This window comes from Poecilia latipinna, unplaced genomic scaffold, assembly GCF_001443285.1.
Source record: "Poecilia latipinna isolate Pla-1442-1.1 unplaced genomic scaffold, P_latipinna-1.0 Scaffold856, whole genome shotgun sequence".
Classification (NCBI taxonomy): domain Eukaryota; kingdom Metazoa; phylum Chordata; class Actinopteri; order Cyprinodontiformes; family Poeciliidae; genus Poecilia; species Poecilia latipinna.
The window spans coordinates 84,746-105,975 of record NW_015113472.1 but is presented as its reverse complement, the minus strand read 5'-3'; the positions used below and the strand labels follow the sequence as shown (position 1 = coordinate 105,975).

The 21,230-nt window shown below is 40.8% G+C and overlaps 2 protein-coding genes across 13 annotated transcripts in view; one reads left to right on the top strand and one right to left on the bottom strand.

Moving 5' to 3' along the window:
- Nucleotides 1–10,593, bottom strand: part of atp11a (ATPase phospholipid transporting 11A) — a 39,004-nt gene extending 28,411 nt beyond the window's left edge. For all 9 annotated transcript variants that reach the window (XM_015048021.1, XM_015048018.1, XM_015048020.1 and 6 more), the window contains exon 1: nucleotides 10,112–10,593. In XM_015048021.1, coding sequence (XP_014903507.1) covers nucleotides 10,112–10,156 — 45 coding nt within the window. In that variant the 5' untranslated portion in view covers nucleotides 10,157–10,593. The remainder of the gene's footprint in view (nucleotides 1–10,111) is intronic.
- A 1,698-nt stretch (nucleotides 10,594–12,291) lies between these two features.
- The window catches only part of tubgcp3 (tubulin gamma complex component 3), a 19,612-nt gene continuing 10,673 nt past the window's right edge, over nucleotides 12,292–21,230 (top strand). Inside the window, exons 1-17 of one of the 4 annotated variants that reach the window (XM_015048014.1) lie at nucleotides 12,292–12,502; nucleotides 13,869–13,976; nucleotides 14,356–14,423; nucleotides 14,497–14,574; nucleotides 14,653–14,861; nucleotides 15,440–15,618; nucleotides 16,125–16,237; nucleotides 17,098–17,223; nucleotides 17,311–17,379; nucleotides 17,452–17,584; nucleotides 17,658–17,824; nucleotides 18,871–18,981; nucleotides 19,091–19,199; nucleotides 19,945–20,134; nucleotides 20,224–20,359; nucleotides 20,448–20,516; nucleotides 20,594–20,729. In XM_015048014.1, coding sequence (XP_014903500.1) covers nucleotides 12,427–12,502; nucleotides 13,869–13,976; nucleotides 14,356–14,423; nucleotides 14,497–14,574; nucleotides 14,653–14,861; nucleotides 15,440–15,618; nucleotides 16,125–16,237; nucleotides 17,098–17,223; nucleotides 17,311–17,379; nucleotides 17,452–17,584; nucleotides 17,658–17,824; nucleotides 18,871–18,981; nucleotides 19,091–19,199; nucleotides 19,945–20,134; nucleotides 20,224–20,359; nucleotides 20,448–20,516; nucleotides 20,594–20,729 — 2,077 coding nt within the window. In that variant the 5' untranslated portion in view covers nucleotides 12,292–12,426. Of the gene's footprint in view, nucleotides 12,503–13,868; nucleotides 13,977–14,355; nucleotides 14,424–14,496; nucleotides 14,575–14,652; nucleotides 14,862–15,439; nucleotides 15,619–16,118; nucleotides 16,238–17,097; nucleotides 17,224–17,310; nucleotides 17,380–17,451; nucleotides 17,585–17,657; nucleotides 17,825–18,870; nucleotides 18,982–19,090; nucleotides 19,200–19,944; nucleotides 20,135–20,223; nucleotides 20,360–20,447; nucleotides 20,517–20,593; nucleotides 20,730–21,230 lie in introns of all 4 variants that reach the window. The other 3 variants (XM_015048013.1, XM_015048017.1, XM_015048016.1) reach the window with 3 other exon arrangements.

The window sequence follows — 21,230 nt, the reverse complement described above, 5'->3', positions numbered from 1 at the left end:
TTTGTTAGCTCTGACAACCTTTGTTAGCTTGGATAGATTGTGTCACTCACTTTGTCCCTGTGTGGGATCTTTGATTCTCTGTTAGAGATTTGTAGTTTGTTTTGTGTACCCTGTTCTGAAAGTCTATTTTTGTTTGGTTAAGTTCTTTGATTTACAACTCATTGTTTTGGGGTTTTGTTTTGTTTAGTACCCTTTTGTTAGCCTCTACATTTTGACTATTAATTTTACCCCCTTTATTTTTGTTGAACCCAAACAATAAAACCTCTAAACTGTTAAACCTTACCACCTAGGTTTCTTTAATGTTACTTCCCTTTCCCCTGGCCGAGCCGGGTCGTAACACCTACCAGTTTGAGAATTTAAATTGGTAAATGTCAAGCTGTTTATTTGTTTAGAATAGTGCTAAACTGAATATAGTGCCGACACTTATCCTCTGAAATTACAAAAACAATTGTTCCAACCAAATGTTTTAATTTTAATTTTTTTTTTTTTTTTTTAAATCTTGCCACCAGTTCGGGGCTTTGCGTTAAATGTATTTGTCTCCAGTTAGGTTCTGGTCGGGTCCGGTTTCTCCTCACTGCTCTCTGCTCCTGTCCCCATGAATCCTGCTGCCCTTTCACGTCGCAGAGAAAGAGACAGATACATTCACTCTCATTGTTTGAGAGAAGGAGGCGGTGGGAAAGGAGAAAAATACGACCATCAGTTTGCTCAGAGGACATCAGATTAACAGTTTCTGCTCACTTGGTGTACAGACACCAGAACTGTGGGGGGTTTTTTATATTTCTTTTTTTACTCTTAACCCTTTCTAGCATGTTTAAACATTCTGTCCATTTTGTTGATCTCTTTTTAACTCTTTAAATATATAAATGGCTGTGCTATGTTCTAGCAGCATAATATATAATGAACTTGTACTGAGATTTCTTCACATTGTGAGAATAAAATCTCCATGGGAAAGAAAGAAAGAAAAAACACAGATTAAAGGGTTGAGGGAGAACCTAATAGCATAATGTGGTTATCATGAGACTGGTCACCTGACATGGAGAAGGTACTATGGGGATAGATTCCTGAAAATTACAGCTTAGATTAGTGGAAACATGCAACAATGCTGTCACTAAAAGTCACCATTATACTTACAGCTTGATAAATGTCGCCTCTCTGCATTTTCTTGGTTTCATTTAAATAAAATACAGATACAAAAACTGCAACTAATATTCATAGCATGACTACTTATAAAGTTATATACGGAGTGACCAGCTAATCGTTTCCATCAGGAGCAGTAGACATGTCACACCACATTTTATTATTCTTAAAATAAAAGACGAAATTAAAGCATCTGTCCGTCACGGGACACACCAGACTGTTATTGAAGTTTCAAGAGGATAAAACAAAGTGTCACAAATCTCTTGCAGCCTGGATGAGCTGCAAACATGTCTCAACACAGAAAGCACAACTTCCTATTGAATAACTTCTCACACCTTTTAAAACAACTTTTACTATGACTAAAAACAGCAAACAGTGAGTCTTCTTAATCTGATGGAGCCATGCATGGCGTGTTCCTTCACTGGAAAAACATCGTATCTTAGTTTTCCAACCAATCCAAGACAACAAACTAGTTGTAAAAGTAAGAATTAATGTTAGATTGTTTATGTTGTTTTTTTGGACTAGTTGGGTTGATTTTTCATTTAAAATAAAAGTTTTACAGCAAATTAAGTTTCGTGCTAAAGTCATGAAAGTACCCTGATCCTTTAGAACAGTGTTTTTCAACCCTGGTCCTCAAGGCACACTGTCCTACGTGTTTTAGGCATTTCCCTGCTTCAACACACATGATTTCAATTGATGGCTGATTAACAAGCTTTTTTCTGAACTGCAATCATTTAAATGGGGTGCGTTAAAGCAGGGAAACATCTAAAACATGCAGGGCAGTGTGCCTTGAGGACCAGGGTCGGGAAACACTGCTTTAGAAATGTAGCCCAGATGTTTAAAAATCAGAAGGAGACAGTTTAACACAAGCTAAAATAAATGCAAGTTATTGAAGCCAGAAGTATGTGTTAGTTAAAAAAAAAAAAAAAAACAAAACAAAAAAGTAAAAACTTGCACAGCTAATTTTGTCCTCTACAAAACAGCAAACAAAACTGGAAGTGGTCCAGTCTTCTGAGTGCACCAGCAGTCTATGGTCAGCTTTTCGAGACGCTGATGCCACTTACTGTACACAGATCAATACGACAACTTGAGGCACGAGAGAAAAGTTACAGCAGTAGAAGTTTAGCTTCTTAAAAAATAAAAATTAAAAAAAGCCTCATGTCAAACAGTTCAATAAATATGGCAGGTGGCAGACTACATTAAAATTGAGCTACTATGGTTTTAATGGATTTCACTTGATTGCCAATCCTGCCTCCCTTAGTGCTGAAGCTCAGTTTGGGTACATGAGGAGTGAAAACAGGGAAAAAAAAAAAAAGAGAAAACAACCAACCACTAGGTTGCAAATTTAGTGGCGGCCTCTTCCGTCTGAGGCAATCATGCTCAAATATTCATGTGGTGATTATTTATTTATGCTAAAATGCTACACGTGGCACCAAAAATTATTTGGTTTGTGATTTGGGCCTTTGAGTAATGCAGCACTAAAAGATAAATGTTTATGCGAGTTTGGTCCCATTACTTACGTCATGTCTCTGGGAGCTTTTTCTTTTGAAGATTTTCCCTTTTTTGTACAGAACTTTATTATCTGTGCCTTGAAAAATGATACATAAATTACATCTTACAAGAAGATGAGGCTGGTTATTGTATAGTGTATGTATATTATAATTGTTTAATGTAATGGATCAAAGCAGACTAACAGTTTCTTCAGTTTCGTCAGACAAAACCGCATTAATTTGAAATCCATTCTGTGTAATTTCTCCCTGTGTGCCTCAGTTTTCTGCAGGACTGAAAGCCAAACAGCGTTAGTGAAGATCACAGTCGTCTATATATCATGGTGGCTGCCAAAGTGCATTGATAATGTTACGGAATAATCAATGTTTAGGGGAATCCACTTGAGTACTCTGATAGTTCAATGCAATACCTCCTATTCCTAGCGCATGCACTTTGCTGCCCTGTATTAAACACATTACCAATGATGTTCAGCTTGAGCTTCAGAGCAGGGCTTTTGGAAGGAAACGCAAACAAATGCCAGAGTTACTGTAACAAAATAATGCGTAATCCCGTCTAATGTTCATTTGCTAATGCCACAATCAAACCAATCAGAGGCCAGGGATAACAGAAGCAGCAGCAAGGAGGTAAACGTCTTCTGCATCATCAAGATTTGGAAACGGCGTACTTGCCATCATTTCCTTATACTGTGAACATTAATGCATACGTGCATCCATCAGCACTTTTCCTACGTACCAGGAGCAATGCTAAAATGATGAGCCAAGTTCAAAAACATTTCCCTCTCCACCTCCATTTATTCTACTGGTCTCTCTCTTCAGATAGAGGCCTTTATGCACCATTAACTCAGGGCTATCCATCATCTGTCTCTTTTGTCTAGTGGGCTGTAATACACTGTTACAGACTCCAACACCAGCCTTTAATGGGGCTGTTCATGAGCTACAGTTTCCAGTCAAACTGTTTAAATGTTCCAAAGAATCACTTTCTGAAGCGCAAGTGCAGGTTGGTGTGCAGTCACTAATTTGACCCTGTTGAGGGCAATATAGTTTGTAATAACAGAAGTTAATTCAGCATTTAGCATTAGGCCTTGCTAAATACCATGCAGGTGTATCACTTTAGTGTTAGCAGAACTAATGTTTATCATCAGTGCCATGGAGTTAGCACAACTAACTTTTTAGCTAGCAGTGCCTAATCACAAATACACAAGCAACTCAGGTGAAAGTACTTTACTTTAAAAGCTGTAGTTTCTTGATGTTTTGTTAAAAAATGAAAATATGTAAATTAATATGTGTATGATACTTCATGTTTGCAGGTTAGTTGAATAATGTAGAACTTCTTATGAAGCTAAAGTAGCTGAAAAGTGAGAAATTATCCTTAAATCCAACAGCAAAGCACTGTATCTCTCTTTATTAAGTTATAACCAAGTGATATTTAATATATTTTGGTCATCTCGCAGATTGTAAAATATTAATGAGCCTCAACAAGTCAAGTTTTTTCCCATGAGCTCATGTGGGAGGCGAGCAAAAACCAGTCAGGCAGTGAAACAATCCCAGGACCCCAATGGCTTAGTGAGAGTCTATAAATCCTTTAGGCAAAGAGGCCAACTTCACTGCACTTTGTGGATTGTAGACAGAATGGATAAGCAGGTGTTTAATGATTAGCATGAGGCTGAGAGGAAATCTGCTGATGCTGGCATACATGAAGCGTGACTTAAAAGCCACTTTAAAAGGCCTCAGATACATGGCTGCCCTTCAAAGTAGCAGAAGTCCAACGTTGGCAAAGCTATCAAGACCTTAAGTCTATCTTGTTTCATAATCCTCTTCAGGAGAGTTTGAGCAGCCTTGGCACATGCTTAGATGTTTTGGTTTAATGTATATCAACTTTAGCAAAAAAGTAAAAAGGAAAATAATTGTATTTTTACTCTAAGTGTACAACAAGTATATGTCAAATTTGCAAAAAGCTCACCCTAAAACTGGTTAAAAAGGAATTCCTGGAAATCGGATCTTCTTTTTCTATAAGGCAATGCTCAGGACTCCAGTTAGCGGCCAGTTGAACACAAATAAAGTCTTTCCATATTTACAACAGAAGCACAAGAACAGTACATGTCAATTACAACCTTCTTGTCCTTCTCTGGGATCCCCTCAAGCAACCCCCGGTGTTTCCTGAATGCTACATTGAGCTGTACCATTATACATGACTCAATAACAAGCTGCGCAAACATCCGTCTGCATTGTGCACCAGTCCACCCATGAATTATTGAAAATGAGACAGAGCCAAGGAATTCATGCGATCCTCTGCCCTCTGCGTCACCTAAATACTATTCCACCTCCCTGCTTTCCAGCAACAACTACTTCACTCCCAGTAATATCGCCTCATGCTACTATTTTTCTCCTCCCTAAAGCATTTCATTATGCCTCACATGTGTGCCGATTAGCTTAACTCTAGGCGCTAGCCAAAGTAACAATTACAAAACAAAGTAGAGCAGAAGAAACGGACCTCAAAGAAGTGTTGGAAACTGGATTAAGTGGATGAGGACCTACTGCCCACCAGTAACCCTTTAATCCACGAGTTGAAGGCAGGAAGCCAGAGGGAAGAGAAATCCTGTTTGAGTTCATTAATTTATTTGAAAAGTCGCTCAGATGACCTGATGCTTGTTTGGGATGCACACTGCAAAAAAAAAAAAAAAAAAAATCTTACCAAGTATTTTTGTCTAATTTCTAGTGCAAATAATCAGACAAAACTAACTTACATGCAACATTTCAGCAAGATACAAGAACTTGTTTTAAGTTAATACCCAAAATTGATGATCAATCATTTGGTAAAGGAGTGTCCAGATCTGTCAGATGGTGAGCTTGTCCTGAGCACAGGCCTCTTCAGATCACCCCACCGATTTTTAATTGGATTCAGGTCTGGACTCTGGCTGGGCCAATCCAGAACTTTAATCTTGTTCTGGTGAAGCTAGTGTAAGCTCTGACTCGCTGTTGCGAGGGCCGATAAAACTAGTGGTTACCTAGTATTTGAAACACAGAACCCAAGTTTGAAACTCAAACCATGATGCTACCAACACCAAGTTCCACTTTCCTGTTTTGGCAGCAAAAAAAACTCCAGATTCACATCAGAGGACATTTTCTCGCATTATATTTGGGACTCTCAACTTGATTATCATGGTCTATTTAACTTTTTATATTTCTAATTTTCCCCTACACAATCACAGTTTGATTTTAAAAGACCTGAGCAGGTTTAATGCCACATTAACGGTGGAAAATGTTTTTGGAAACCCTGGGATTTTAACAAGTCAGTCGTTTTATGTCCACCGCATGAACTAAACCTGCACAGTCACGGCCATTGGTCTCTTCATGCGACATCCCAGGCAATCATTCGTGTTTATTCAGGCAACGGTGAAACTGCAGCCAAGAGAACAGATGGAAATAAATGTCCAAGCACTTTTTGCCAGAATTAATCAGAAAATCATTGCAGCTCTAATGCAAATAAATTACTGTTGGGTTAGAGACGACTTACATGTGTACACCTTGCTTTACACTAGTTCTTTTATACTTTCTGTGTACTAAAAGCAATTTCCGTGCAGCCTGTTGAACTTGGCACTGATATGCTGATGATTGAGAGGTTCAGTTTCTCAACATGGCGGAACATTAACGCTGGCTCCAACTCGAAACCAGATATAGGAGTAAGCTAATTTATAATGGAGCTAGTACTTTATCAATATTAAGAAATTATTGACTTAAAACAAGCACTTATATTTTGCTGAAAAGTTACTTGTAAGTTAGTTTTGTCTTATTTTAAGTGCACCAAGATATTTACACCAGAAACGAGACTAATATTACTTGGGAAGGCTTTGTGTTTTTGCAGTGTATGAATTGATTTTTCTTTTGGATCCAGAGCTACTAAATATTAATAACTATTCCGCTTTTTTTTCTTTTTTTTTGGATTACAATCCATTAAAAAAGGAGGGAAAACAGGAACTGGCAGGAGAAACATCATAGAAAACTGGTATTGAAAAACATCTCAAGTCAAAACTCCAAATTAAAAAAACTTAAGGATTTTAATCCTTTACCAAGCAATATGTAAAAAAAAAATAAAGACCGAATGGTGTAAATATGTCGCTACGTAATAAACTAAAATTTTAGTGAAAAGTACCTAAAAAAATTAAAATAATAAAACAAAGCAGCTACAAAGCTAAACAATTTAAAAGTTAACATTTCAGATGATGTCAAAGGTCAGAGAGAAGATGAAGAAGAAGATAAAGAAGAAGAAGAGGCCTGTCTGATGTCCAAGGAGCAAAAGCGCGGTCTCCTCTGAGCTCACGCTTCGTGATCAGGAGCTGCTGATCAGCTGACCTGAGGGAGTGGAGGGATGCAGCAGCTCGGACAGGAAGGGCGGGGCAAAGCCATGAAGCACTAAAAACAAATAAAATTAATCCTAATATACACACAGAGACAGGAAGGGAGAAAACGTGGTCGAACTTCAGTGCGTTCTGTAACCCCTGAAGCTGAGAGACGTAGAAACCACCGATTCCTTTATAAAGTGTGTTGGAGTCATTGACATGGAGAGTACGCCACAAAAGATCAGTGCTAAAGCAGCTGCTGTACACAAGAATGTCAAAGGAAAGTTAAGTGGAAGGAAAATGTGTGGTAGAGAAAAAAAAAGTGTAGAACAATTAAATTCCTTTGTTGCTACTGTACATTTTGTAACCAAATTGGGTTTCTCTGGTTGAGCATTTAAATGGGACATATACAGCTACGAATGTCCCATTACTTCAACTACATGTAACATTATTTAAGCTTTTAGAAACATGCAATTCCCCTGATCTTTAAGATTATTCAAAGTGCTGCATCAATTTCCGCTGAAGACGACATGCAAAATGGATGAACGACTTGAATAAAAGAGGGGAAAAAATATAAATCACTCTGAAAACTTTCAGTCTAAAAAAAAAATGACATGAGAATTGAACAAGCGCAGCTTCGTGCTGCGGCTGGATAAGTGCAGAGGCTCTGCATGCTACAGTGAACGCATTTAGTTCTCCGTCAGCCTGAACGCAGGAGACAACCACGAAACTTTGCAAACTTGGCATGTCACACTTTTAAAGTGAGCTATCGGCTTGCATAACACCCACTGCTGTTAAACTAATCGGAGATGGCGGCATCAGACGAGGCTTTTAGGAGCATGTGAAGACAGCGCTGAGGAACTGCATAGATGATAACCAGTGGGTTTGGATCGTCTTATGCTCTTAATTCTATAAATATGATCTAAAAAATAAAAAAGTAACAAATGGACATCATTGTTTCATCATTTTTCATAATCCACTCTGTCAGACTGAGGTTCTGAACTTTTTTTAAAGCTTTTTTTTTATTTTTTAAAGGCTTGATGGTCATATGCATCTTAGGTTAAATTTTAACACTGAAAGTTCAACAGGGTGTTTTCTTTTGCATTATGCGTCTCATTCGCTTCAGTTTATTGCGCCTCTATTGTGAAATGACGTGTTTTATCTTCACTGAAAATCAGTCACACCTGCTCTCTGTGGCTGCGCAAGACTCAACGCGTCCACACAAGGATGTCTTCAAGGTGTTTATAATTTACAGGGTTTCACCAACTCAAACTCAAGACTTTGTAGGACCATTACAAATGGAATTTAAAACCACTCAATGCTAGCAATGAATGTCACGATTCATTGCTAGCTCGCAAAAACGCTAGCTAGCTAGGAAGAGTATGTTAGCAGCTAGTTACCGGTGACCTTAACCGACTCGAGTCACAAAATGCAATAAGAGGCATATTAAAGGTCATCCTGCTTTTATTTTAATGAATTTAAAACGTTTTAATAATGTGAAGACACTGTGTTTTATTACTTTTTACTTCTCCAGATGTGGGAAACATCCAAGTCAAACTCCAGACTGTTTATCATCCTGTGAGAATCTCACATTGGCCCTCGCCCAGTTTGACTGCAAGTTTTATATAGCAATTAGAAAAACATGGCTACAATGAGACACAACAAGAAGAGCCCTCATCACACCACCAGTCGACTGGTGACTCATGAAAGTACTGACTAATGGAATGGCGTTCAGGATTTTTTATTTTTTTTCTTTTATCCTGAACAGCGCAATCTCTTTTATTTCACCCTAGCCTCTTTGCTCGAACCGATTACAGCAACACAGCTAATCAGCATCCCACATCCTATCAGTTGCTACCCCCACTTTGCATGCGTCTGGCTCCATTTCAATCTGCACACAGCAGGGATTTCATTTAATCAGCTAGCTGCAACAGTTGGGAGGCAGTGTCTAAGCCTCGGGTGAGCACGGAGACCTGCGCGGCTCTACGTTTCAGTAGAGCTCGCTCTTTCTGGATTACTGTCAGAGGCATTACTGGAGCCTAATGCAACCTGCATCCATCCATGCAGGCCGGCTGCAACCACTGCTGCCCATTGATTTCACTGGTAGGAAGGAAACAAGTGGATTACATAATTCATGCGACTACTCCATTTGTACACTCGCTCTACTGGGAGGGGGTCATAACAACCGTCGGCCTGCAGCTCCTGCATGCCCTGACACGAACACCTGAGAGCCGTGGACTCCACCTTTCAGTTGTTCAACCACAAACAAAATAGTGCTCAAGTGCACAAACCCTAAGCTTTATCTTCCAACGTGTCCTCATTACAGTTACAGAAAACATGCCGTTATATATAAAAAAAAAAATATATATATATATATATATCTGTTCAATAGCAAAAAAAATAAATGCAACAATGCAACAAGAATATGGAACTGGATTGTTTAATATTCAAAATGCATTGATTTTTTCCCCCTGGTCACTGTGGCAGACAGAGAAAACTATTCTCCAGGTTCTTTGATGAAATGTGAATTACTGAAACAAACTATAGTCTAACAAATAGATACAATCTGATTGTACCTTTGAGCAGCTTTCTTCTGGCACTCTTTCAAAAACTGCATTTTTAGACGAGTTTAAAATCTAACAGAACAAACATTCACTTTAGTATTTTGATTTTATTTTTTGTGCATCAAAGTTCATGCGCTAGGTTGCTGGATAAAAAGACCAAAAACAGGATTTAAGTGCACTTATTGAACAGAAGAAATCAAAACCAGATTTTTCAGTTTTTGAATTTTGGACGATCACGGAAAAATTGGCCGCTTCCGATCCCGTCCTGATTGATCGGTGCATCAACAGCTTTGTCTCTAATCTACGGTTTTGTTTTTGTTTACTGGTTTATTTTCACCGCAGCTACAAATTCGTAGCACTCTGTTCAAAACAGCTGGGCTGACACGGTTTAATGAGTCGGAGCGCGTGTTTACACTCCCTCGCTTGAGTGCAACTTTATCCACGAGTAGCCGTTTCTGCTGAATTTGAAACCAGCCGAGTGATATAGTTTACATGTTTTCACATCGGTTGGGTCGACGGAGAAGACGGAGGCGAAAAAGGCGGTGTAGGATAAAGAAAAACTTACATATCGGCTGATGAGAGTCCGAAGAGTACTGAAATCCATCCCCATCCTGCTCGTTTTTCCTCTGCCAACACTTCTCCGTTCTTCTGTTTCTGTGTTTCTATTTCCCCACAGCCGCTGGCTTCCTCTTTATTTTTCTTCTTCTGTCCATGACTTTTTTTTCTCAGCCGAGTCTTCTTCCTAAAGTGGAGTGGGTTTGGTCCCAAGAATGCAGCTCCCGACACAGGAGACCAGTTCTCACCTTCGAAGCCCACAAGAAGGAAGCGCACAGTGGGCGTCTTCTACGGCACTTTCACCGCACTTCATCCAGAAAAAGTGTGCTTAGGCCCCCTTGAGGTTTTTTCTTGTGCTCCCCTCCACCTGAGCGCGTGTACTGATAATCTTCTTGTCTCGCGCAGTGGCCAAAGCAGATTTGCTTTCATGTACGTCACGAGAGGCCAGGTGGTGCCTCTGGTCGGAGGTGGGACGCATGCGCGCTCTAGTGATTTCGCTGTGTAATTGATTAGTTGTTTTAGTTATTTATTGGTTATCGATTAGTGGGGGCGGGCCGGACTGTCCACCTACAGGTGCATCGCAATCAATCTGTATATATTTGAATATTAATATACGGCCATGGCAATTCTTTTTACGCAAGTCTTTTATAATATGAAGATTAAATGTGCAGACAGCAAGTTTGACTGGAAAATCAAATCAGCACTGATAGGTGACTCTTAAAAAACTTTTGAGCCCCAGTCCCCACATTACCGAATGTTCTTCTAACTTTAAGACGGGATTTGCATTATAATTTTCTCAAAACTGTAGTTATTTCTGTTGGACACTTTTTCCTTCCACTATAGCTTCCCAGTAATATGCAAACATTGGGGGCTTGCTAGTACAATTTTATGACAAGCAACATGTCAGAGTTTTTAAATTAAAAGAAACAAATGCTTTAACTATATCACCCTATTTGTTGATCTATATAATTACAAACAAGTTTAATTTAAATTAGAATAATTGAAATAAACCAACTTTCCAATGAAATTCTATCTCATTCAGAACAAGTGGACATTGATTTACAGTGAGGATGGTAAATTCAGGATGATGATCACTGTTCGACTTTGTTGGTCTTCTTTCAACATATATTTCTACTACAGTTTCTACTGGTGTGATATGCTATGTACAATTAATTTGCAAAAAGTAAAAGGATAAAATTGTTTGATCAAAACATTCAGTTAGCAACTATAATCCTGCTTACATCACTAAGATGTTGTGATGTTGACTGTATTTATTTTACTTTAATTATTCATAATATCAGTTATTTAAGTATCTTTAGGTGGAATATGCCAAACAAATTGCAATGAATGTATTTTGTAAAATAAATGCCTGAGATCAAATCGGAACCACAGCCCGCACTACTTTGTTTCAAGGGGGAAATATTTTCATTAAAATGTCCGTTGTCTGTTTCCTGGAGACGCTTTCGGCGGGTTCATATGAATCATTAGTGTAAAGTTAGATAAGATAACAGCAACTACTTCTTGTTTTTGTCCTTCAAAATAAATTCTGTCAACAAGAAATTTGATTAAAAAAAACAAATATTAAACAAAACGTGTCATTATTTGGGGAAGTTTATGCTGTTTTATTTTCAAACGTTTCAGTCCTGCTCTAAATTAAAAATATATCAGAAAATCTATATATTTTTTAAATGACAGAACTACTTTAAAAATGATTGCAGGTATTGTTTTAATTTAGTATTATATTTTATTAGCTTCTATTTTATTTTTCAGTGTCTGTGTTACTTTTGTTGACTTGTTTAAACATCTAGTCATTTTTTATTAATTCTTCATATATATAATTTTGAGATGTTATGTTTTCACTTTTTGTGTTTGTCTTTGTTTTATGTAAGTTAGAGTTTCACTTCGGTGGTTCTGCACATATAGCAAGTTTGCAACTTTGAAAAGTAACTTAATATTTAATAATGTGATACAATCAATATTTAAGTTATTTTTAATATCATTTAATCTAATTTATTATTAATTGGTTACATTTTACTAAGTATTTAGTATTGAAATTATTTTGCGTTTTTTTATATAATTTTTATGATGTTTTTAGAACTGCAATTATAAATGATTCATGTTAGCCTCTTGAGCTTGTTTATTAATCATTGTTAAGCATCAGTGCTGTTATTTTGAAAGGAACTCGGTCACATACTTCCTGTGCCATGCTAGCTTGACCTGCATTGTCAAGATGGCGTTGCTAAAACAGGGAGGCTGCAGTTAGTTGACATCCATCTAACGTATTTCTTATTTAGGGAAACGCCAGATACAGTATCCACGGACGGGATGGCAAATCTGGACCAGAAATCACCCAATGTTCTGCTGCAGAGCCTGTGTTGCAGGATCACCGGGAAAAGCGAAGGTACGTCAGTAAACGTTAGCTTGGCCGCCTTATTACCACACTGGATCTTTCAAGGAAGCTCCAAGCCAAAGTTCCATTCAAAAACTTGCCATTTTGTTTCAATTAAATGTATTGCGTTTTAACTGTACTCCATACATACAACAAATATATCGGGAGATTCGACGGGGAAGGCTTGGGATTTCGGCGTAAACATTTTACGTCAGATCTCTCATTATTTATGAATAATTAAAGGGTTTCCACGCCGGTTTCTTGAGTTTTAACGACGTAAAACGGTTGAAGTGGCCGAGGATTGCAATCAACCAAGATGGGCGTTTGTTTATGTCTATATATTTTTCCAAAATCAAAAATTTACGAACATGTTAAAATGAATGTTTATGATTTGGAGATATTATCTGGTAGCTGCGACTGGACAGGCGGCACGTAGCGGGCTCGCTCATGATGCTGCACATCCCGCTCCTCGGATGTTCGTGTAATTTACTGCCCTTATGGCTTTGATTGACTGTTTTCTAGTGTATCCCAGCTCTCTGTTAGTGTGTGAACATTTTAGCCATCGTGCAGAGTAACTGGAAGTGTTTGCGGCTTCTGGATGCACTTGCACCCTGCTAGCTGCAGGCCCCTGCAGGATAGAAAACAGCCACGCCAGAGGCTGTCATCGTGGAGAGTGGCTTTTAAATAATTCACCCTCTGACTTTTTTACATTTTATCATGCAGAAATCACAAACTAAACACTTTGACTTAGGCAGCACATAAGTGTGAGGGTATTAAACACTGCTTAGCACAAATGCAAAAGGTTGAGGATAAAATGTGAAAAAGTGGATAAATTGAAGGAAGACCCTGTTTGCTAATTAATGGCCATGAAGCTGTTTTCTCTTGCCTTACCTTATCCTCTCTTTATCACTTTCAGCAAATGAATTAAAGCTTTCCATTTTAGTAGAGTTGATGTTTAATAAACAAATCTTGGATTTGGACTGAAACCAAATCCAATTTGAAGTATGATTAAACCATGGCATAAAAAAATAATTTCGCCCTCACAGATTTCTTCTGCTTTTGCTTTTTTAAGTCATGAATTGACTTGAACCGACCAAATCTGTGCTGAGGGCACAGTCCTCGATGCAGCTGTCCTGGTCCATTTACTGCCCGTCTTTCCCTTCTCTTTCTGCCCTACTTCTTGTCCAGCTACTAATGAATAGAGGCCTCTAGTGCAAACAAACCTTTAAAACAAAAAAAAAAGGAAGAAGAAGAAGCAGCTAAATGAGGGTTTTGGAGTGTCCAGGTGTGGAGAAACAAATAAAAACATCAACATATAAAGTAAAACTTTTTTGGATGACATGCTGCCCTTTTGTTAACCGATCATGTGTTTCTGCAGCGGAGGTTGCCCACCAGTTCCAGTATGCCGTGCGAGTCATCGGCAGCAACTACGCCCCCACCATTGAACGAGACGAGTTCCTGGTGTCGGAGAAGATCAAGAAGGAATGTAAGTGGAGCTCAGACTGTTCATGATGGCAGCTTCGGATCATTACGTATTGCTATTCTTTGACATTGTCTGAAAGCAGAGCGGATAATAAATCCACATTATGTGGGCGTTCTCATTTTTTACGCTGGAAAACATTTATTGCGCCACAGCCGCTAATCCCAGTGGACTTGTATAGTAGCTGATGAAGTACAGTTGGCGGGAACACATTGATCTGCTCTGACGATAAAACAGAAACAGCTCGGCACTTCAGAGACTGAGACGATGAGACGTTGCTGATTTCTGATTTATTTTAAATTGGACATTTGAATAAAGTCCAAGAACACAAACAAAGCAGCAGCAGCAGCAGAAACTTGTCTTTTGATTTCCGTTGCCTTTGCAGTGCTGCGGCAGAGGAGAGAAGCAGATGCTGCTCTGTTCTCAGAGCTGCACAGGAAGCTTCAGACGCAGGTTTGTGTTTCCTGTTAGCTTTAGCTAACCTCTGTAAACATTTCTATTAATCCATGTTTTCCTGCTTTGTCAGGCTGTTCTGAAGCATCGCTGGTCGGTTCTCTACCTGCTGCTCAGCCTGTCTGAAGACCCCCGCAAGCCTTCCAGCAGGGTAGGAGGAACGCCCACACAGCTTTACGATCCGACGCTGAAAGTGAATTTAAAGATGGCTGAAACTGACTTCCCTCAGGTTGGAAACTACGGGGCGCTTTTTGCCCAAGCCCTTCCCAGGGACGCCCACTCCACCCCGTTCTACTGCACCCGACCCCAGAGCTTGGCCCTGAGCTACGGCGAAAGGGGCGCCGGCCTGTCTGGAAGCGTTGGGACCAGCGGGATTTCGAGTCTAGGGGTCTACACGCTGAATGGACCCACGCCAACGCCGCCGCCACTGCTGGCTGGGTGAGGTTTGATGTTCACGCTTCACCCGTTGTCACCTAAGAGGCTTCCAGTAGAACACAGTTGTTAATCTGATGTTTCTATAAAAGTCGAGATAGAAGGAGAACCAATTAGCTCTCACCTCTTAGCCCGGAGATGTTATAACAAGTTTATGAGGCACCTGAAGGCCATTTCACCTCCATTTGCTCTCATTAATGATTCAGGAGACCTTCGGTCAAAAAGTGACCAGTAAACACTCTGGGCTCACTTTTTAATTAGGAAGGAGCGACAACAAGGTTTTCCAGTCTGAAATATATGGCTACACCTTAATGGTGCAAAGTGCTGCAAATGGAAGGAGATTATTTCATGTTTCGCAAGAAATTAGATAGGAGAACTCTGTTAGATTTATGTCAGGGTTTCTTTATAATAATAATAAATTCAAAAATAACTTAAAATAAACATTTCTCAACCAAAAAACCCATGGCTACTTTGCCGCATTCGAGTATTTTTCCATTTTCTTTTGGCAACCAACTCAATAAGTATTCCCAACAAAGCTTCAGATTATTTCCAGTACAAACCAGAACCTTTTTTGTGTGTTCCAGTCAACCTTCCCAGTCTGCAGCTGCAGTTACTCAGACGCTAGGCTCACGGTTAGCCTGGGCGCTCCCTATAAGCTCCTTCCCCTCAGCCATCTTGGCTCCGCCCACAACCCGGCCACCAGTCGGGCCACAAGTGCCGACCATCAGACCGGTCCGACCTCGCAGAGATGGCGATGCAGCCGGTGAGTCATGTGAACAAAGACACAAAACTAATAAAGAACAAGATTTGTTTTCTTTTTTATTAAAGCATTAAGTATTGTTTGGAAGTAGTTATTGATGTCACTGTGGTAATAATTTAACTCACAGAGGCAGACTAAAGAAAAACAGAAATAACCATTGGCGTCACTAATCCCTAAGGAATATAATCCCAAAATGTCTCTGCAACATGAAGTAGAGGGCTGCACGTGCTGGGGAGGTCTCTGCTTGGCCCACTTCTGTTGCAACACCAGAAATGTAACTTTCCAACTACTTTCTGCTGAGTTTTTGCAGTGAGAACTTTTAGTTTTTAAAATATAATTGTGTGGCAATAAACATTTAAAATATTATTCTCAAGCAGACGTGTCTTAAGTTGTTCAGACCAATTTCTTTTTTTTTTTTTTTGTATTTTGTCTCAACGTTTTTGTTTTAAATCGCATCTCCAGTTTTGACCAGTCGCCGTCTTCTTCTTCTTCTTCTTCTGCAGCTGCAGGTGAGGTTAACGAGGCGGCGCTGGTGCGGGACATCCTCTACGTCTTCCAGGGAATAGATGGCAAGTTCATCAAGATGAACGCCCAGGACAACGGCTACAAAATAGACAGCAAGGTAGGCCGGCGTTTGAAAGTCGTGAAGCTGAAATTCCTCAACTGGTCAGGAGATCTGGACGCGACATTCAGAGTGGGACGATGGGATCAGATGATTGTTGATGGCGCTTCAGCAGGTCGATCGTCAACGTCTCTTGTTTTGTTTTCTCTTCTTTTGATTTATTTTGTTTCCCCCCTGTCTCCTGCCGCTTTTGTTGTCATGCCGTCGATGCGGAGGCTGCGGGTGGGACTGGTTCCGTTTTCTCTCAGTGGGACTAAACATAGGCCTCTGGTCGATGTGCTCCATCAGGACACACTCCCACAGGAGGCGTAAATAAATTAGCCAAGGACGGAGGTATTTTGGACAGGGGTTTTTCTCCTACTTAACCTCTGCGCAAAGCTTCCCAGATAAAAGGATTTGTTAAGCAGATGAAAATTTAATGCGTCATTAAATGTGAACTGCGCTCCTGCTGGGAAACCGTTCTGTTGATGCTTAGTGGGCATTCTGAGGTATTACTGGCCGCTCGATGGAAGCTGCAGTAATTTTTAGCTCTCCATTAATGCCAGCTGCTCGAGGTAAATGTATAACAAAAGACTCATCGACTGCAAAGGCAACACAGACCTACTTACTCAAATGTTATGATAAATGATAAGTAATGTTATATTACTATCCTACAGATTTTTCACTTAACCCCCTAAGCCTTTTATACACATTAGATATACATTGAATGATGCAAAAAAAAAAGGAAAAAATTATTTTTTTTAAAGTAGAAAATAAACATTTTTGTGCTTAAAATGCAAAACCATAAGATTACTGTAGTGAAATTGAACAGGGTGAAGCTAAATCTGTGATATCAACTTGATATGCTTTTGCCTCTCCAGGTGGTGCTATGCAAGTCCCTGAGGGACACCAGCAGCAGACTGTCTGAACTCGGCTGGCTCCACAACAAAGTCAGGAAGTACACCGACGCCAGAACCCTGGACCGGGCCTTCGGACTGGTGGGCCAGGTGTGTTTGGGTTTGCATTGCGTTTGTTTTTGTCCTTCCTGCGTTTCTCCTTCTTTGCTAATCCTCCATTAATGCCGAACCGTGCAGAGCTTCTGCGCGTCGCTTCATCAGGAGCTGAAGGAATACTACAGGCTTCTCTCCGTCCTCCACTCACAGGTAAACGCGCAGACCGACTGCGTGTGGAGCGTCTCCGACATCGCCGTGTCGTTGACGTTTGTGCGGTTTTAGTTGCAGGTGGAGGACGAGCAGGGTGTGAGCATGTGCACAGAGAGCAGCTTGACGCTGAGGAGGCTCCTGGTCTGGATGTACGACCCCAAAGTGCGACTCAAAACGCTGGCGGCCCTCGTTGACTACTGCCAAGGTGGGTCGGGTTCCTCCTGCAGCTTCATGCGGCGCGCTCATCGTTACGTGACCGGATCCACGCGTGTCTGCAGGTCGCAAGGGAGGAGAGCTGGCCTCCGCGGTTCACGCCTACGGGAAGACGGGAGACCCGCAGATGAGAGCGCTGGTCCAGCACATCCTCAGCCTCGTCTCCCACCCCATTCTCAATTTCCTCTACAGGTGGATATACGACGGAGAGCTGGAGGACACGTACCACGAGGTGCGGTCGTTTCCTGTTTTGGGTCTGATCGGTGTACTGAAACGCTCCTGAACGCCGCGCTTAACGAGGTCGTTTTTGAAAAAAAAAAAAAAAAACTCGTTAAGAGTTTATGGCTTGTTTCGGGAACATTGTTCCCTTCAAACGCGCTGATGTTTGACCCCAACGAACGGCAGCATTAGGTGGAGCTGGAGAGGGCAGAACGAGAACGACCGCCTCTTAAACGAGAACTGATGAGAGCGGCGTAATGGAGCCCACCATGATGGATGCGTCCCCTTTTCCCCCCCCCCCCCCAGCCTCTGTCGCACGGTTATTTATGGATTCACAGTTATCAGTTGCGCTGGAATGGATTTTAGTGCTGTGTGTTTAAGACGGCCCAAATTAAATTGTTAAACCTTTCAGAGTGAAAATCACCCGGGAGGCCTCACACGGTCGCTACAGTAACGGTTGATAAGACATGAAAAATATAACGCGTTGTGACTTTTAGAAAAATATTTTAAGTTATTTTTTTTTTAGATCGGAACTGGTGAGTGGAGCTAAATCAAATCCTAATAAAAATGTAAGTTGAAAAATCTAATAAGAATATATATTAGAATAAGCAAATTGACTTAAAAAAACCCAGTATTTTTGTCTAGTTTAACATATTCGCAATAGATACTAGATAAAAAAAATACTTGGTAAGATTTTGAGTTTTTGCGGAGTAAATGTGTCACAAACTACGTATTTTTTCAACTCAGTATTCACTTATCGGTTGACTTCCCAAAGCATGTGGTCGCACTGAATTTTATTAAAGAGGCTAAGCACAAAAGCACGCCACACCTTTCAGATGTTGGTTCGTAAAAAATAAAAGTTAATGTCTTTTTGCTTTCTTTTCACTCCACCATTATGCACCACTTTACTTTGGTTATCACGGAAATACCATAAAACATGTTAAATTTTGCAAAATGCTCTTTAAAAACAGGCTTTCTCGTGGGCAGGTGATGTTTTCTAAACCACAATACAGTTAATCTTTGTGTACAAAGGCTTCAAAAGAATCTCTCCTCTTGTAGTTCTTTGTGGCATCAGACCCAAATGTGAAGACGGATCGTCTGTGGCACGACAAATACTCCCTCAGGAAGTCGATGATCCCCTCGTTCATCACCATGGACCAGGCTCGCAAGGTAGACGCTCCACAGGCCTCCGTGACGAAAGACACAACGCCATGGAAACGGCAGAGAATCTCCACAAGAACCAGTCATCTTCTTTTATTTATGTATTTTGTATTCTTAGGTCCTGCTGATTGGCAAATCCATCAACTTCCTGCATCAAGTTTGTCATGACAGAACGCCGCCGGGCAAAATCACCCCGGCGTCCAAACCTGCCGACACGCCAAAAGATGGTGACGCTCTCGCTTCGTCCAGATTTCTTCTTCTGTTCTTGCTCCTTTTTTTTTCCTCCTCTCAAACTTAAATATTTCTGATCAAATATCTAAAATAATATTTTTCCTTTGATTTATTTTTGATAAGCGTGAAAAAAAAAAAAAAAAACCTGAAAAAATGCGTTATAAAGGGACTAAATACTTTTTCACAGCACTGTAAGTATTGAACTCTCCAGTGTTGTTGTGGGAGTCAGGGATGCTAATGACATCAGTGTCCACTCTGTATTGATGGTCATATTGACCAATGTTAGTGGACTGGCAGGGATCGATGCTTTTACCGCTCACCGGCTTCGTCCTTCTGCCCTTCTGGCTGCGAAGGCCAGACCAGGATTCATTGATCCAGACTCGGTTTGATCTGCAGCTTTTCCTGCGCAACACGCAGGTGTACCGCAGAAAACATCGATCCGTTTGACTGGAAATCCAGTCAAGGATACTACCTTCTGTTTTGTTTATCAGTTCATACATCATCTGATGAGTCCACCTTTGGATTACAGCTTTTCGATACTTGTCTTTGTAATTTAACGGGTTTTTTTTTTTTTGTTTCTTGGCGTTTTTAATCACGTAAATTGCTTAAATATGTTTTGCAACTAAACCTGAGTGTAACGAAAAGTGCTTTTATAAATGCATATTGCTAGTTTTGAGTTAAGACGTCGGTGTGGAGCGTCGTCGATGCCTGGATCCGACTCTCGTCTCCGTTCTCCTGCAGCTGCGGAGCTGCTGTCGGACCTGGAAGGAGCTTTCCAGGAGAAAATCGACGCGGCGTACTTCGACACCAGCAAATACCTGCTGGACGTCCTGAACCGCAACTACCTGCTGCTGGAGCACCTGCAGGCCATGAGGAGATACCTGCTGCTGGGCCAGGGCGACTTCATCAGGCACCTCATGGACCTGCTAAAGTCTGACCTTCCCCGCCTTCCGTAACGATCAAACCATCCCAGCGTCCAGCCGGGGACGTGGGGGTTGTAACCGTGTCGTTTCTTGGCAGACCCGAGCTCGCCCGTCCTGCCACCACGCTGTACCAGCACAACCTGACCGGCATCTTGGAGACGGCGGTCAGGGCCACCAACGCGCAGTTTGACAACTCGGAGATCCTAAGGAGGCTGGACGTTCGCCTGCTGGAGGTGCCGCTGCGTTCTCGCCGTGAGAAATCCAAACATTTCTTTTAGATTCTTGCCGACGGGTGGCGCTGTGTCTACGTTTCGCCTTCAGGTGTCTCCTGGTGATACGGGCTGGGACGTTTTCAGTCTGGATTATCACGTCGATGGACCCATTGCAACAGTAACGCCCATCTCTGAAAATCAGTTATTGATCAAACGTTAACTCGCTTCTAAGATATATGTCTTTCTGGTCATCAGGTGTTCACCAGAGAGTGTATGGGCCACTACCTCAGAGTGTTTAACTTCCTGTGGAGGGCCAAGCGAATGGAGTACACACTGACCGACATCTGGAAGGGACAGATGTGCAACGCCAAGCTGCTCAAAACCATGCCTGGTACCTTACACACACACACACACACACACACACACACACCATCCCGCCCAAATACTCTTTATACTTTGTTTTGAAGGCTAATGCTCTTTAAGAATTCGACCAGCACTTCACATGCACATAAAACCATGTTAAACTACTCGAGGCATTAATGCCTTTTATTCTTTACTGATGCCCTCAGACATCTACCAGGATATTATCACATATATTAACCTTTGATTTAAGAAATGTGAAAAACAAAACAAGCTTTTAAAAAGTGCGACGCAGATCCTTTAACAAGGCGCAGGTCTGTCACCGTAACAAACGTTTGCGGGCTGATAAATTGTCCCACAAATTATTGAACGGTAATATTGTTGTTTCGAGGCCGTTTCCAAGTAACGCATTGCGTGTTTGCTCCCTGAAAGACCAATAAACTTTGATTTCAAGAAGAACACTCAACAAAAAAAAAAAAAAAAAAAAAAAATGCACCCAAAAAAAAAACTGAGACTGAAAAAAAAACTGCTC